The sequence below is a fragment of the Fukomys damarensis genome, unplaced genomic scaffold (assembly GCF_012274545.1).
Source record: "Fukomys damarensis isolate Sample0158 unplaced genomic scaffold, DMR_v1.0_HiC HiC_scaffold_25, whole genome shotgun sequence".
In the NCBI taxonomy this organism is placed as follows: Eukaryota; Metazoa; Chordata; class Mammalia; order Rodentia; family Bathyergidae; genus Fukomys; species Fukomys damarensis.
In genome coordinates, this window is record NW_022900937.1 from 28,773,209 (window position 1) to 28,788,901 (window position 15,693).

General features: G+C 43.5%; 1 protein-coding gene across 3 annotated transcripts in view; it reads left to right on the forward strand.

The window, feature by feature from the left end:
- Nbas (NBAS subunit of NRZ tethering complex) overlaps window positions 1–15,693 on the forward strand; it is a 234,933-nt gene that overhangs the window by 84,615 nt on the left and 134,625 nt on the right. For all 3 annotated transcript variants that reach the window (XM_033756036.1, XM_033756035.1, XM_010629031.3), the window contains exons 22-25: window positions 5,792–5,875; window positions 6,709–6,862; window positions 10,839–11,024; window positions 12,005–12,178. In XM_033756036.1, coding sequence (XP_033611927.1) covers window positions 5,792–5,875; window positions 6,709–6,862; window positions 10,839–11,024; window positions 12,005–12,178 — 598 coding nt within the window. The remainder of the gene's footprint in view (window positions 1–5,791; window positions 5,876–6,708; window positions 6,863–10,838; window positions 11,025–12,004; window positions 12,179–15,693) is intronic.

Here is a 15,693-nt window from a genome sequence, read left to right on the forward strand (position 1 = left end):
AAAAAAAAAAAAAAAAAGCGAAAGTATTAAGAGGTAGAATGATGAAAATTAGGGCCGGGAATTTAGCTTAGTGGTTCCGATGCCAGCTTTGCAAGCTCAAGGTCCTGAGTTTGACCCCTGGCACCAAAAAACAAAAAACAAAACAATTAAATCAAGCTGTAGAGAGGATGAAAGAATAATAGACAAAGAGTAGAGAACCGGTGATTGTTTATTATCAGGGAGCTGGGATTTGATCTTAGCAGTTCCTGGCTAAGACCTTGAGCCTCAGATTTGTCAGTATTTATTGTGGATTTGTCAGTATTTATTGTTTACACAACACAGCAGAGAGGATAAAGGCAACAGCAGGACTAAGGCACTAAGTAAAAAGGGAAGAACGATGTGCATTCTTGCAAAGGACAGGTCATAGGTGATAAGCCACCTGTGTTATCTTTAGCTAATATATGATCTGGGAGAATGGCTATGCAAGTCACAAATCCCCCAGCTGCAGTGTTATCTTGTTTTTATAGACACCACAATGTCATCGGTCATTGAGATCTCCACTGTGACCTCTGGCATAAAGAATTCTTTTTCTGTATGCTCGCTGAAGGCTCTTCTAGCAAGTCACCTGGGCCTAGGATAGATTCACAGTTTTAATCAATGGCCAAATTATAAGCTAATTCAATAATCTTCATCTGCTCAAATATTATTAAATATTTATAGCCTGCTCAGTGCAGTTTCAAGCTGTCTCCTGTACCACTGGACATTTGTGGTTTTCCAAATGTGTTCTCTGAAGTGATTAAATCCCCTTTGCTCATGGTTGAAAATCTGTTTTTAAGCATTTGGGAGGGAGACTATGCCTTTGGCAACTGTCACTCATTGAGCTCTTCACATTTTCTTACTACTTTTAATGCACTGGCCAGGTGTAATGAGCAGAATAGGCTAGAGTTGATAGGTATTTGTAAAATAATCATTGATATAATTATTCACATGGTGCTGTGTATCATAAGGGTAATTTTGAGATGTTGGAGCCCCATGTATCCTTTAGTCCCAAGAAAACACTTCTTGCTGGTGATAGTAAAAATGATAGTTTTATGATGGTTATTTATTTAATTTTTTGGTACTGGGGATCAAACTCAAGACCTTGTACTTGAGAGGCAGGCATGATGCCACTGAGCTAAATCTCTGACCTTCTGCTAAGTAATTTAATCCTTCCCACACCCAAATGAGGTAACTTTACTTTATTCCCCTATTTTACTAGTGAGGAATTGAAGCATAGGGAGACTGAGCAACTCCCTCGAGGTTCTGCAGCCATCTGGGACACTCACAATTCTAACACAGAATGTGGATTCCTATGAGCAAACTCCTAATTATTATGGATTAGGGCTCAAGAAACCATTTGATTTGGTCTTGTTTTCTTTGGGGCCATTGCTCTTGCAGTATTCACTAAATACTGAGGCAGAAGGGTCAGTAGCTCAATCTGCTGGTGGGAGGCTGGGGACCTAGTCCTAGAGTGGTGGTGCTTTTTCTCTCATCTCTTTTTCCATGTTACTAGCACCATGTTACCACGTCTGAGGCATTCAGGGTCTCCTGTCAGCTTCTGTTCTATTGTCTAAGTTATTTCTTAATGAAGTTAAATCCCAATGGGCTGTAAGAGAGTTCTAGAAGGAGGCCTTTTTTCCAGCTTGGCATTTAGAGTGGCTTTCAGATTGTTTTCTCATTGACTTCAAGATGAGCTTGCTCTATTTATTGATGGTAACCACAGTGTAGTTACACATGTAGGCACAAATTATTATTATTTTTGTACTTTATTTACCAGAAGATTTTCTTCTTTGCTAAACAATAGAAATAAATATAACTCCACATCTTAAAATCATAAAAGGTTGCAATTAGTAATAATACACTGTCTGTTTAGCCTTTTGTTTCCAAGGCAGAGAACATGCAGTAAAGAACTTTTTGAACATCTATTTTGATAAAAATTTCCTTGAAAAAAACCACCATTTATATTTAGTATGAGAAATAATTGGTGAGAAAATTGTTGAATGTAGAAGAACTTGTTATATTCACTCCTTTCTTGCTGACAGATAAATGTTACTTTCAAATGAAACCAGCATATTTTATTGTTTGGAATAAAACATTGAGTAATGTTCTATATAAAGAATTCCAGCATTAAGCAGAAGCAGCCATTATTTTGTAAAGAGATAATTTCAGTTCATTGTGGTTCTTTTTATTTGTACAAATGATGCATTTAAACTTTAGGACTTCCAAGTAGAGGGGGTAAAAAAATGAGAGAATAAGATGAAATAAAGTATATGGGAATGAAGTTGTAGGTTCATAACTTAGTATCAAAGTGTAAGTTTTGCAGCTAACTAAACTGTACACAGTTTTATAAAAGGAGCAGTGTGATATGTAGTTTTTTTAACTGCAGTTTCACCCAGTCTGTTCGGTGAGTGACTCGTTCCCACTGCTTGAACCCCCAGTGGCACATGCATGGCTGTCCCATCCAGCGGCTTGTACTGCTGGAGTACAAGCAGATCTAATCACTTTTATCGGTCTTTTTACTGATAAAATTAATTAGAAGCCACCCGATGGGACAGTCATTCATGTACCTCCAGGGGTTCAGGCTGTCTGGCAAAGAGGCATGAGTTACGGCCCCATTGTTGAATGTGTTAATACTTTAGGTGTGAACAGAATTAATGAGCAGTATTTTCTTTGAATTTTATTAAGCACTGCATCATTCTGCTTAACCTTATGAAAAAATAAGTAAAATTTGGTGTTTTTAAAAAGATAAGGACAGAACCAACCAGTTATTTTAAAGTGTAAAGATGTTGACATTAGAGAAATCTATCTTAAGTCCATTTTTTATTTTTAATGGCAGTGCAGCGGGTATCCAGTTATCTAAGTGGTAGATGCATAGTGACACCAGGGGTACAGGCTGAACACCCCAAATTCCAGAGTCCAAAATCTACAATTGGGAATGCTCCAAAATCTAAAATGTTGTGAGTGCTGATAAGACATTGTTTCTTAGAGTCTACAGATATTCCAAAAAACTGTACTGCAATACTTGGTGATCAAATGTTTCAGGTTTTAAATAAAAGATACTCAAGTGGTATAGCCTGCCCTTCTGTCGGTTTAATAATACAGAGCAGGAAAGCATTTTTTTTTTTACCCTCAAGTCTGTAGATTCTGTGCTTTTATGAACAAATTATTCCCTTTCATTGCTATATCCAATCTTGAATTTTTGTGATATCCATGAGATCACTTTAAAAATTCATTATGCTAAAATTTTTGTTTTTGTTTTTGTTTTTTTGAGACAGGGTCTCACTATGTAGTTGAGACTGACCTGGAACTCATTATATAGCCCAGGCTGGTCTCAAACTCACAGCAATCCTCCTGCTTCAGCCTCCCAAGTGCTGGGATTACAGGCGAGCTGCTGGCTGCAGAGTTAGTTTAAATGAATCCTTAAACATGTATGTAGAAGGGTGTGTGCGTGTCCTTTGGCTGGCTGTACTAAGTCGGGGGAAAGCTCGAGTTGCCCTGTCTCTGCTGGGCGCAGGTCCGAGGGTTACTCTTGTTTGTGAAGTAGGGGCGCACTTAGAAACATGGGTTGGGCCACGAGGTAGCACTGTGTCTGTCTGAGGGGCAGAGTTCCTGCTCTGGGATTCTGACTGGGCGGCTTCACTGCAGGGCCCTGTCGTTTATTCACTGTGTGGAGACCGAAAGGCTGACTTGGGCTGTTTCCTCACTTCTGTATAAGGAAGATAACATCACCTACTTGGCTAGATTGGCAGGACCATCTGTTCAAGGCGCTGGGTACTGTCCAGTTCTTAGTAAAAGATCAATCGACACTGAGGATTATTGCTGCCCACCATTGCTAATTTAATAATAATAGTGACACTGCTGTTAGCATATTTAGAAGCAGGCCAGTTGTGTCTTAAAATTGCAGCAAAATATTATTCTCAATCTTTCACGGTAGGCCTTTAGCAGAACTTATTTTTAATGTGTTTTTGTAAATATAGGTATGTTTTCTTACCCATTTCTCTTCAGTGGAAATAATAAAGCTTTACAGTTTTGTGGACTCTAAATCCCAAGTAAGTATATTTTGCTGAAGATCTCATACCATTACTAATCATTTTAATGATACTTCTTTTATCTAATATATACTGTGTATTAAAAATACAAATTTTACCTTGTGATACATTTCATAAAATTCTGTGTACCTCAAGGAACTGTGTCTGCTCTAATTAGGGAAAGCATAACACCTTGCTAGGTTTATTTTCCCTCAATCTCAATTCATTGTTCTAATTTATTGCTATGTTGGAAGAATGAGCATTATCACTGTTGTATCAACATGTTATCTGTTTTACTTTTCATTTCAGTGCCTTGCCAGAAAATATTTGTTATTGACATGAAAGAAAAGAAAATAGTTCTTTTCTGTGGTGACAAATGAAGTACTGGGATTGTGCCACCCATTCTAAATCATTTCTGAATGATTCATAATTTAAAAATATGAGCTGAAACGCCTGTGAGTTGTGTGCAGTTCCTGTTTTGCTTGCTGAGAAGCAATTGTTTGGCACACGGCACAGTGACCTTCTCAGTCCATCCATGCAGTGGGGATCCTGGGCTTGGTGTGATCTGCTGTAGCGGTCGTAACTACACAGTGGTGCTATCGATTAAGCAGTCACCACAGCCCCTCCCAGGCCTCAGTAGCTTCCCTCTTCTCCCTTCCAACACCCCACAGGGCTCCGTCACTTCTCACGAGGCCCATTCTGTGCACCAACATCACTTTCAGGTGTTTGTGAAGTGACTCTTGGGCCAAGCGTGTTCCATAGCCTAATCATGAGAGAAAATGTAATCTTTTGTCTTGGGCTGTGATAAATTTTAGGCAAATGCCCCTATTGATGCTGAGGAAAATGAGAGAAATGTTTTATTGAACTATAAGAGCAAGGCAGTTGAAGTTCATTTTAAATGTACGGTCATTATTCTTAGTTCAGAACAGTTAATTCAGTTGTTTCCACGGACTCCTGGACGTTACAGCTGTAGGTCCCTTTGAGGTGACATTGAAGCTCTTCATGGTAGACTGCCACGTGCCAGAGACTGCCGAGCTTGTGAGAAGATGTGTTCTCTTGCTGTGTCATAGTACATGCTGGATTTCCTTCCTTTTCCTTTAAATTTATTCTTGGTTCCATTTGATCAGGTCTCAACTTTGCCCCTTGCAGGTTTTTTTGTCACCTTTCAGGGCTCCTCTTGAACCCTCACAGTCATCGCCCCGTCCTCTGAGTCCGGCCGTCTGTGGCTGTTTAAACTTAAAGTGGCTGAAAGGAATAGAAGTGGAAGCTTCTTTTCCCAGCACGAGCACCCTCCTCACGTTGGTGCATGCACACGTGGCGAGTGATCACTGTGTTGTGTGGCACAGACAGACATTTCTGTGACCTCTCCTTGGGTGGCTCCACTCCGGACTGTGAGGCTTTGGTCTGGGGACTGTTCATGTTGAGGATCGTACAGCTCGGGCTCTTAAGTATTTTCCAATGTGTGAAATGGCCACATACACATACCAGTTTTAAAATTCTTCATCAGATACCTTCTTTGAAACTTTTCTTTGCTCTCTGAACCTTGTTTATGGTTGGAGATCAGCAGTACTGTATTTCCCATGTACATACTGTCATTGTACACTATCTGCATCATGTACCACGTACAGTACCATAAACAAGAAGTGTGGTGCTTAGGGCAGGAGATTTTTTTTTTTGTATCATGCATATTTCTTGTGAAGCTAGAAAATTTGTGTTTTCAATGTTTATTCTTTTTTACATTTAAGTCGTCACGGTGACTCCTTGGCGATCATTCCTTGGCATGAGCGGAAACACCGAGCTAAAGATTGGTGCGAGGAGGCGCAGTGCAGGTCAGTAGGATCCAACGTGGGCGTCTTCCTTTCCTTGTGGGGGTGAGAGGTGGCCGGCGACAGCGCTGTGTAGCCTGCTATCTCACTGGATGGCATCCCTGACTTAGAGAACCTGAGCAAAGTTTGAAGAGAAACACTACTGACTCATTCACATCAAGATTTTTTTTTTTTTTTTTTGGTACCGGGGATTGAACTCAGGTCCTTGCACTTGCAAGGCAGGCCACTGAACCACTGAGCTAAATCCCCAGCCCTCATCAAGATTTTTTAAATGAAGTGCTAAATGACACAAAGGAATTATTCTAAAAAGTACTAGACTAACTTCATTTGAGCTATTTTCTTTTAGTCTTTCATATAAGGAGTTGTATTTGTCATAGTTGTAGTCATAGTGCACATGCAATTTCTTTTTTCTTTTTTTGAGATAAGTTATTTCTTTTATTAGTAAGATGTGTTTCCTTTTATGTTTATGTACAGTGAAAACAAGATTTCTTAATCCCAATTCACATTGGAATCACCTGGTATTTCGTAAGCCAAGCATGGTGGCTGGCATGGGAGATTTTGATTTAGTGGCCCCTGGCTGTGTACATTTTGTAAGGGCTTTCCAGGTATCCAGAAATGTCTCTATCCTAGAAGTGTGCACATACATACAACACACATGCACATAATGCGTGCGCACGCGCACACACACACACACACACACACACAGGCATGCACATACACATGTCCTCCTGCTGCCTGTCATCTGCCCTGTCCCTGTCTCTGTCCCTCTTTCTCTCAGAATTACACATATTTTTAGCAGCATTTGAGTCCATTATGAGGTGTTCCTTCTGTTGCAGAATGGTTGTTGAGCCAGGACTGCAGGATGAAAGCGAGTTCCTGTACTCTGCACAGCCTGAGTTGCTGCGGTTCCGGACCCCACGGCTGGCGGTGGAGGAGGTGATAGACTGGTACCGGAGCAGGGCTGAGGAGATCGAGCACCACGCTGGCCAGGTGAGGCCTCCGCTGCTGCTGCTGCTGCGGCTGCCCAGGGACTGTGAGGGGCTCTGTGGATGCTGGTTGTGCCATCGGCCCTCACTGCTGCAATTTCACGGGAAGAAGTTAACATTTCTTCTTAACTTTCATTCATTTATCCTTTGCTCCAGAAGCTTTTACATTGTTTTGAATCTTATAGAGCAAATACGTGCAGGAAAAGTTGTCTGGGATCCTTTTAAACATATATCCTGCAATCTACATCACACATTCCCGACTCCGATTTTCTGCCCGTTTTTAATATACTTACTACCACATTCATTTAAAGGATTGTGTCTACAGAGAAATGCTTGATCAGTCCCCATTAGGGCACAGGAACTCAGTCGACTGATTTTGTTCTTAAAGACCCTTTTCACAGCTATTTCTTCTGTTTCCCTAAGATGGTGCCTGATTTCTGGCAGCCCTGCCGGTTGCTTAGGGCTGCAGCAACAGATGCATAAGTGGGGCGTGACTAGAGTGACTGGACCTTAGGGTGGCTGGGTTCGGATCTGTTTTCTTTTTCTTTTTATTGAGTTTATTGGTACATTCTAGGTATACAGTACAGTTACATTCTCTACTGGGATCTTGTACCTTTACATGACAGGTCTTGGTTCTCATTGTTTTCCCTTGTTGGATCTTGACACTAATAGACCCCGGGACCCTGGGGCTGATGCCTCCTTCTGTGCCTTGGTTTTCTCATGGGGTTAGTTCCAGTCCAGAGCTGCTGAGAATAAAGGATGTGCACTTCTGAGAGTATTGGCCGCTCTGCTGACTGAGTGCTGTGTAGATGGAGGCCCTGGTTGCTTTATCTCAGCACGGAGATTAGTGACAGCGCAGAGCGTGGATGAATGCACTCTGAAGTCTCACTCAAGATATTTTCCTTTTTAGATAGAACTTTTTTGGTGATAGCCAAGAACATTTTTCATTGGCTTCCCCAATTTTTTTTTTCCTCTCCATACCGGGGATTGAACTCAAGACTGTGCTTGTAAGACACAGTTAAGTCCACTGAGCTAAATCCCCGGCCCAGGCTTCCCATATTTTTGAAGATGGGTAAGGACCTTACTACATTGCAAAGAGTTTAGGATTTTAAGGAATCACAATGAAAAGAATCTTTGGAGAAAATCAAGTTGTATTCTGTGCTTTTTAGATAGATAAACCAAGGTCCTCATAAATGAGCTGAGCACCCTGCATAGGGACCCCTGGGCAAAGCCAGGCGAGAACCTATCGTGGTACAGAGCGCATGTAACAGCAATTGGACACACATCCCAGTGACTTAGAGCAACGTGCTTGTTCCTAATGTAGTGCTGCTTCTCATGGTACAGTATAAAAGGGCCTTGGTATCTTTTTGTAGCAAATATCGTATAATGCTTTCTTTATCATCCTGATGTAAGAATCATACATACTGTATTTTATCTTCATATCTAATGCCCAAATCATTAATGTGATAATGTAATTGCAATATACAGCATAAATAAATTATGTCAGTGCTTGGCCTTGGCCATGGCCACACAAGGCTGTAAAGTCTGCACGTAGTCACTTTGAACAGGGTATGAAATTGTGCAGGAATTCAAGTGTGTTGTTACATCAAACTCCATGAATTGCTGTCAGTGTTGTGAACAACTAAGGCATGGTCAACAATTGTTAATAAAACTGCAATCTTTATACAATAGTTATATTAAAGGAAAATTTAGTGTAAATTAAACCACACCAAAAAGAGCGTTCGGTGACGGTTAAAGTGGATCTAGACTCTGCTGGTGGGTTTTGGTATATCAGAGAGGTGACGGGAAGCAGCAAGCAGACTGGCTTGGGTTTGCAGCACCGTCCGTGCACCGTCTGAGGCATGGCCTTGCTGCTTACACCACTGACTCCCCCGTCTCGCTGTGGGCACAGATGCCACCCTTGCTGTCACGGTGTCACCTGGTGGCCCATTCTGTGCCATCAAGAGCTGTGGTCCTAGGGCATAGCCTCTGTCCCTGTTGGTGACCTTAATCTGGGTATCCGCCCTTCACTCATTAGAGAGAAGCCCACCAGGCAGCAGGTGACCGAGAAAGCTCTGGGCAGCTGGGGGCTGTTGCAGCATCCTCTGGACCAGAGGTGCTGTACAGAGACTACAGATTTACCCAGTAATCCAAACTTGAACCGTTACTTGCTTATCAAAAATAGTGATAAGAAGGAAGAAGTGCCATACCCTAGAATGCAAAATAAACCGTCATTTTAAAAAATTATTTTTTCTGTGTTCTTGTAGCTGTTTATTTTTAGAGGAGTTTTAGGTTTGTAGCAAAATTGAAGGGGAGTGCTACGAGTCCCTGTACACCCTGACTCCCCCCTCCCCATTTTCTCATCAACGCCTTGTGCTTCAACACTGCATTTGTTGCAACGGATGAGTCATGTAATTGAAGGGATCAGCAGGGACACATCCAGCTGGTCCCCTAAGTGAATGGATAGACTGTGGTACATCCCGGTAGTGGAGCATCACTGCTTAAAACAAGCGAGTGACCGCATCATGAAAGACAGGAGGGAACCTCGAATGCATGTGCCTGTGTGAAAGAAGCCACGCTGAAAAGCCCACCTACTGTGTAATTCCAGATACACATCCTTGTGGGAAAGGTCAGACTGGTGACAGGAATAAAGCCAGGGATTGCGGGCGTTGGGGGTGAGAGGCAGAGCACAGAGAACGTGCAGGGCAGTGCAGCTATTCTTTATGGCACCGCAGTGGAGGGCGTGTGTCATCACACAGTCATAAAATCCTTGGAGCATACGACACCTAGTGTTGGCTGTGGGCTCTGGGTGCTAATAACATGCCGGTGTGGACTCATCTGGTGGAGAAGTGTCCCACTCCCATTGGGCAGGGCGACACTCTGCTTTCCTTCCTTTCCTTCCTCTTCCTTTCCTTCCTCTTCCTTTCCTTCCTCTCCTTCGCCTCCAGGGACTCTGGGGTACCTCGCACCTGGCCACGCATACTGTCCCTGGAGCCAGGAGATCCCCACTTCCCTCGTCTGCTTCTGTGCTTGACTGAGCAGTCATCTTTCCCTCAAGTCTGCGAGATCTTGGAAGGCAGTGAGCTCCTTGCAGGCAGCTCTGTGGTATCACCTGGGATGATTTAGCCCCTAGCAGAGCCTCTGTAAATAGTTGTCAGGCTAGGATAGGGAGAGCTGATGTGAGGAGCTATAAGAGTGCATGGTATGTGAAATTTTACCCTGGGTCAAATGGCAGACTGCTGCCCATCTAGAGGAAAATCCTTTTGTTTTTTTGGTACTGGGGATTGAAGCCGGGACCTTCACGCTGAGGTCTTTCCCTATCCCTTTCTTGGTTTTCATTTTTATTTGGAGAGAAGGTCTTGCTAAGTTTCCCAGGCTGGGCTGGAACTTGAGATCCTCCTGCCTCAGCTTACCAGAGTGCTGGGATGACAGGCATGCGCCTCCACACCTAGCAGGAAGAGCATTCTTTGTTTTCACCTGGTGACATCTGAGAATTTCAGTTGAGTCGTTTGTATCTGTACCGGTTACTTCATCAGCAAATATGTATCAGATGTGCTGTGCAAGGGAGGCACAGTGAGAGGGAAGGAACCCAGCAGGAAAACTTTGTTTTTAGAATCAGAGTGGTTTAGTGAAAGTAGGAACAGTTTTGCATTTTTTACTACTAGCTAGCTTCCTCTGCCTCTTAATGTAATACGAGAATTAAATGAAGTGCACAGCTGTGCTGTAAACCACGAGGCTTTATGAATTTAAGATGGTTGTCTTCCCCTTAATGTCTGTATCATCAGTATTTCTTCCTGATTTCTACCTGCCAAACAGTTTGATGCTGATGTATTTGATAAACAGCTGTAACTAGGTGCATGTTCCCAGTTAGGGGGTTTTGTAAGAATGGCTGTAGGAGTTAGGTTCTGTGCCGGCAGCTTTTTTTTAGAACATATGAAGGTAGGCGATGCCCAGGAGCTCACTGTCCCTTTCGATCCCAGGTGGACTGTGCGCTGTCCCTCACGCGCCTGGGCATGGAGCGGCAGATCCCCGGTCTGCTGGACCTGTGTGACGACCTGGTCACCCTGGAGACGCTGGTCTACGAAGCTGGCTGCGATTTAACCTTGACCTTGGAAGAACTCCAGAAGATGAAGGACACTGAGAAGCTGAGATTACTGATGAGCAGCGTAGGTTTTAACTTCGCTTCCACGCGTTTTCTGTGTCCTCTAATTAATACATGTCCCTAACCAGAAATGGATTGTCCTACAAGCCCAAGAACTTAGTTAAGCAAAGGATGGTTCTTGCTTGTTTTCCCAAAGTCAGATGATGTGGTAAAATCGTGGAGGAAGACTGGCATGTGCTGCCCGTTTCACACCCCCATCTTGGACTGTCAACCAGCTCACCCTTCCCGTCTCTCACATTCTCTCCTTCTCTTCTGCATCTCTCTCCTCTCCTGTCTCATCTTCTCCACACCCTTTCTCTCCCCAGCCCCGACTTCTCTAGCTCTAGTTAGCTTCCTTCCCGTGATCCACACAGTGGTCTTGTCTGGTGGTGCCTGTGGACCCGCTCCTATACAGAGATTCAAGTGTCTCCTGGGTGACTGAGAGGTCATTTCATGATGATAAGCAAAATTATCTGTGTCATTTGGAGCTTTGCAAAGGTGGATATCAAAGGTCAGAGCAAGACAAAGGGGCAGGAAGGGGTGACTCTGGGCTTTTTATAAATGAGACCTTTCCCAAGTGGCTCTTTTGCTAGGCCTCTTTGCTCGTCTGTCCCTTTCTGTCCCTGTGCCTTATTCTCTTCTGTGCTTCCTGTTAGGTAGGCTAAGGTCTCTCTCTCCTTGACACACCTTCCTCTCCCCTCAGTGGGTTTCTTTCTGCACTGGGGACCTTGTGGCTGAGGAGTGGCTGAGATGTGTGTCTTCTGGAGCTGGGCCTAGGCCGTTGGGGACCACAGATCAGCTCTGGACTGAAGACAGGGCCAGAATGGTTCTGTGGTCGCTATACTCCCCAGGGTGACACTGCTGCAGTGAGCTGTCTGTGGGGCCCTGCTGCTGTGTCTGTTTCAGCATCCGTCTGATTATCCCTAATCATCGGGATTTGTCTGAGGTCCTAAGACACATAACCTAATGGCATTCCCATGTGTTTTGGTTAAACTGTGCTTTCAGTGTTCCGAGGACAAATACGTGACGAGTGCCTACCAGTGGATGGTGCCCTTCCTGCACCGCTGTGAGAAGCATTCTCCCGGGGCGGCCAGGGAGCTGCTGAGAGAATATCTAGTAACTTTAGCTAAAGGAGACCTAAGGTTTCCCCTGAAGATATTTCAGCATTCCAAACCAGATGTAAGTAGAAACTGCACCTTCTCAAATTGTTTGGCACTTTTTTCTTGATAGAATTAAGTGTTATTTATAAATTTTTATGATAGGCATTGTAAATAATTTCCCTCTAAACTGAAAAGAAAATGGTTGTTGTGCTCTTCTTTTTTCAGCCGCATTTTGCGTTTCATGTTAGCATTGAAAAGCTGTTAGCCATCATTAAATAGAAGCACATGAAACTTAAATAAGTTATTCTACAATAGAATCTGGAATTTAAATATCTGGAGCTGTTTCTATAGTTAGTGTGATTTGGTGAGACGGGAAGCATTTGAGCCTTGCTTCTTGATATATGATTTTAATTATTCACATACAGCATTTCCTTAAATTGTGGGAAGCCACGTGTTGGCAAAAGGACCCACTCTTTGAAGTGCATCTATATTGCAGTGTGGGTTTTCACTGGCTGTGGCCAGTGACCTGCATGCAGAACTGAAAAAAGAAAGCACTCTTGTTTCTTTAGTTTGAAGGAGGCAAGAGGATTTAACTCTAAGTCTCATGTGTCGTGTGGAAATGAGTTGTGAGATTCATTTGAGTCATTGGAATAATTTTGTCTTCTACTTTACATAAAAGTAGTCACAGTAACATTAATAAAACAACTTAGCCAAGCATAGTGGTGTATTCCTATCATCCCAGCACCCAGGAGGCTGAGAAAGAAGGAGTGCCTCAAGTTCAAGGCCAGCCTGGGTTATATAGTGAGTTCAGGGCCAGCCTGGGCGACATCAAGAGACCCTGTGTCAAAAAATCAAAATTCAAGGACAAGTGATATCCACAGAGTGTATTTTGGTCCTTTTCCATTGGAGGGGACACAGCAGGATGGCATAGTCCTGTGGTAATGGCTTTGTGGCCATGTCCTGGACATTAGAGTGGGGCCCACAAGGAAGACACTTAGGGCTGCTCCACTTTGAAATTCCAGTTGAATCTACTTCCTGGTACTTTGGTAAAATGGGAACTCTAGGAAAATATACAGTCTTGAGTCAAAGTAGAAAGGAAAGCATTGCCTTATCTTAGAGCATTTTTTTTGTTTGCTTCTGAAAGTGTCAGCTGTCAGAAACACATCTGTCTCTTGGTTATTTTAAAGTTCCTGACCTCTCCTAAGCAGTTTGCCCTTGTGCTGTGGTTTTTGGTTTGGGGCAGTTTACTGTGAGCCAGGTGCACTGCTCAAGGCAGCAGAATCGTGTGTGAGAAGCGGGATAGATTGAAAATGAATGTTTTATGAGGAAGGAAGAAATGACTCTAAATTCTTTCCATAATCTTGTTTGGTCCTTCTTCCTTACAGAATTGTGTAAATTCTTTGTGCACAGTCAGCATTTTGTTGTTTTTGTTTGGCAGTTTAGCATGTGCCTTTTGAATAAAACAGAGCCATTTGCCTCTGTTGAAATATGTGAACATCAAAGCAAGAAAATGATGTCATCAGGCTCTCTCTGTCCAATCCAAATTGCATATTTCTCTTTGTGTTCCCTTTCTGAGAGCTGAGCCTGATCATGCTGTGGTCCTGGGAAGTTCCAGGGGCCGCCATTGCTGCATTGTGCTGGGTTCTTGGCAGGCAAGATGCTTCTTCACTTCTGGCCTTCTCAGCAGCCTTCTTGTCATAGGCATGTGAGTCATCGACCTGGCACTTGTTAGCTCTCCACTCGCTTATGGGCTGTTCCCTTTGTTTAGAGGAGTCACTCTCCCCTCTTCTTTACTGCATAAATCCGTGTCCTTTGAGGCCCTGCTCTGGGATTTTCTCTGTTGTGAAACCTTCCATCATCTGTCTGTGCTGAGATGGGTCCTTGTGCTTGCCTCCGTCATGGCTCTTCCCACCGTGGGTTGGGATTATTGTCCATGTTTGCCTTTGCTCCTTGCTTCTTTGTGTGGCCTGTGCTTCTCATTGATCTGTGTAGGACCAGGGATGAGCATGGTGCCCACCAGAACAGATGGTGCCCATGAGACTGTGTTCAGTGCCATGTGATGGGACAAGAAAGTGAGCAATTGAAACTGGCTTTGTTATAGTGCTTTGGATCACTTGATTCCCTTTGTGTGCTTCACTAGGATTGCTCTGGGAGCACTGTTTGCATCTTACTCGATTGCCTGCAATGTGCCTTGGATCTGCCATGGGTCATCAGCATATCTGAATGATGTAGTAGGAGCACGACTTTGTATCAGACAGCTCAGACCAAATTTTGCTGCAGTAACAGATGATCTCTAAACTTAGCTGTTCATAACCTCAGACATTGGTTTCTCACATGTGTCAGGTCTGCTCCCTCTTCGCTGTGTCCATGTCTTCTTCTCCCAGAGACACAGGCAGAAGAAACAACCTCCTTTTCCATCGTGTGGATCAGGAACAAGAGGAATAGAACCACTCAGTGGTTTTTAAAGCTTCATTCAAAAGTGACTCAACTTACGTCATCACATTTCATGGGCTGAAGAAAATCTGGCCAGTCTGATGTTCCAAGGGCAGGAAGAACAGTCTCTCCCAGGAGAAGGGGAGGGGACGCTTGGGAACTGTAATGCTGTGGGCCACAGTCATAGTGACAAAGGGGTGGGTGTTGAAACTTAGCCATGTTCCACCACTTTGCTCATCTGCTGGGTTCCCATTCAGCCTCCTCCTACCCTGTTTGGTAGCGTCCCAAGCACTCATCTCTGCCATGAGTGCTTTCGCTGGACGCCCCCTTCAGAAAGTTAAGCTGCATAGACCTAGACCCGTTCCGGAGAGAAGAGAACTTGGGGACAGGATTGGCTGCCTTCTAATGTGTAGCATGTTTTCAGTGTGTCTGTGCATCAGAACCTTATATATTTTTAAAATAATGAGATTTTCTTGTGGCCAATCCAGACCTAGTGGAGTAGAACCTGGAAGATGAGGTCTGGGTGTAGCCTCTGGCAGTCTACCCACTGATTCTGTAGAATCCAGGGCTGGGAACATCGGCTTGAAATACATGTGTCTTCTTTTAAGAAATGGGAATTTACTATGTATGGTAGCTTTGTTAGGTTCATCGTTTTAGTTTGTTTCTGATTATATAATTTAGTGGGTAAGTTTGATCTTTCCTAATTGGATGCTTACTCTAGAATATAAACTCAGGAAAGTAGAAAGATAGAAATAGACAGAATCATTGAGTAAATATTCTGAAAATGCATCCACTGTAAAATATCTGAAAGTACTCATGAAATTAGTAAAAATCTGTTTACTCGGATAGCTCAACTATTAAGAGAGTAAAGGAAAACCTTCCTGCCAAAACTGAGGAGGGAGGAAGTCAGAGAAATAGTCCTGAGGAGGAGGCATTGGCTGCTTTGGGTGGGGACAGGGCTTGCAATTTTGGGTTCTACGCTTGAACAGTTGTATTGTCTGTAAGAGTGCAGAGCAGAAATGCCCACACCAGTGGCAGCAGAGGAGCTGGACCCTGCCATATGTGCACTGGGTGAGGCTGGAAGTGGGCACCGTCCCTTTGGAGCACGCACAGCAACAGATCTGCCTAACTTGTGTGCTAACATTTCTCTGGTGACATCAG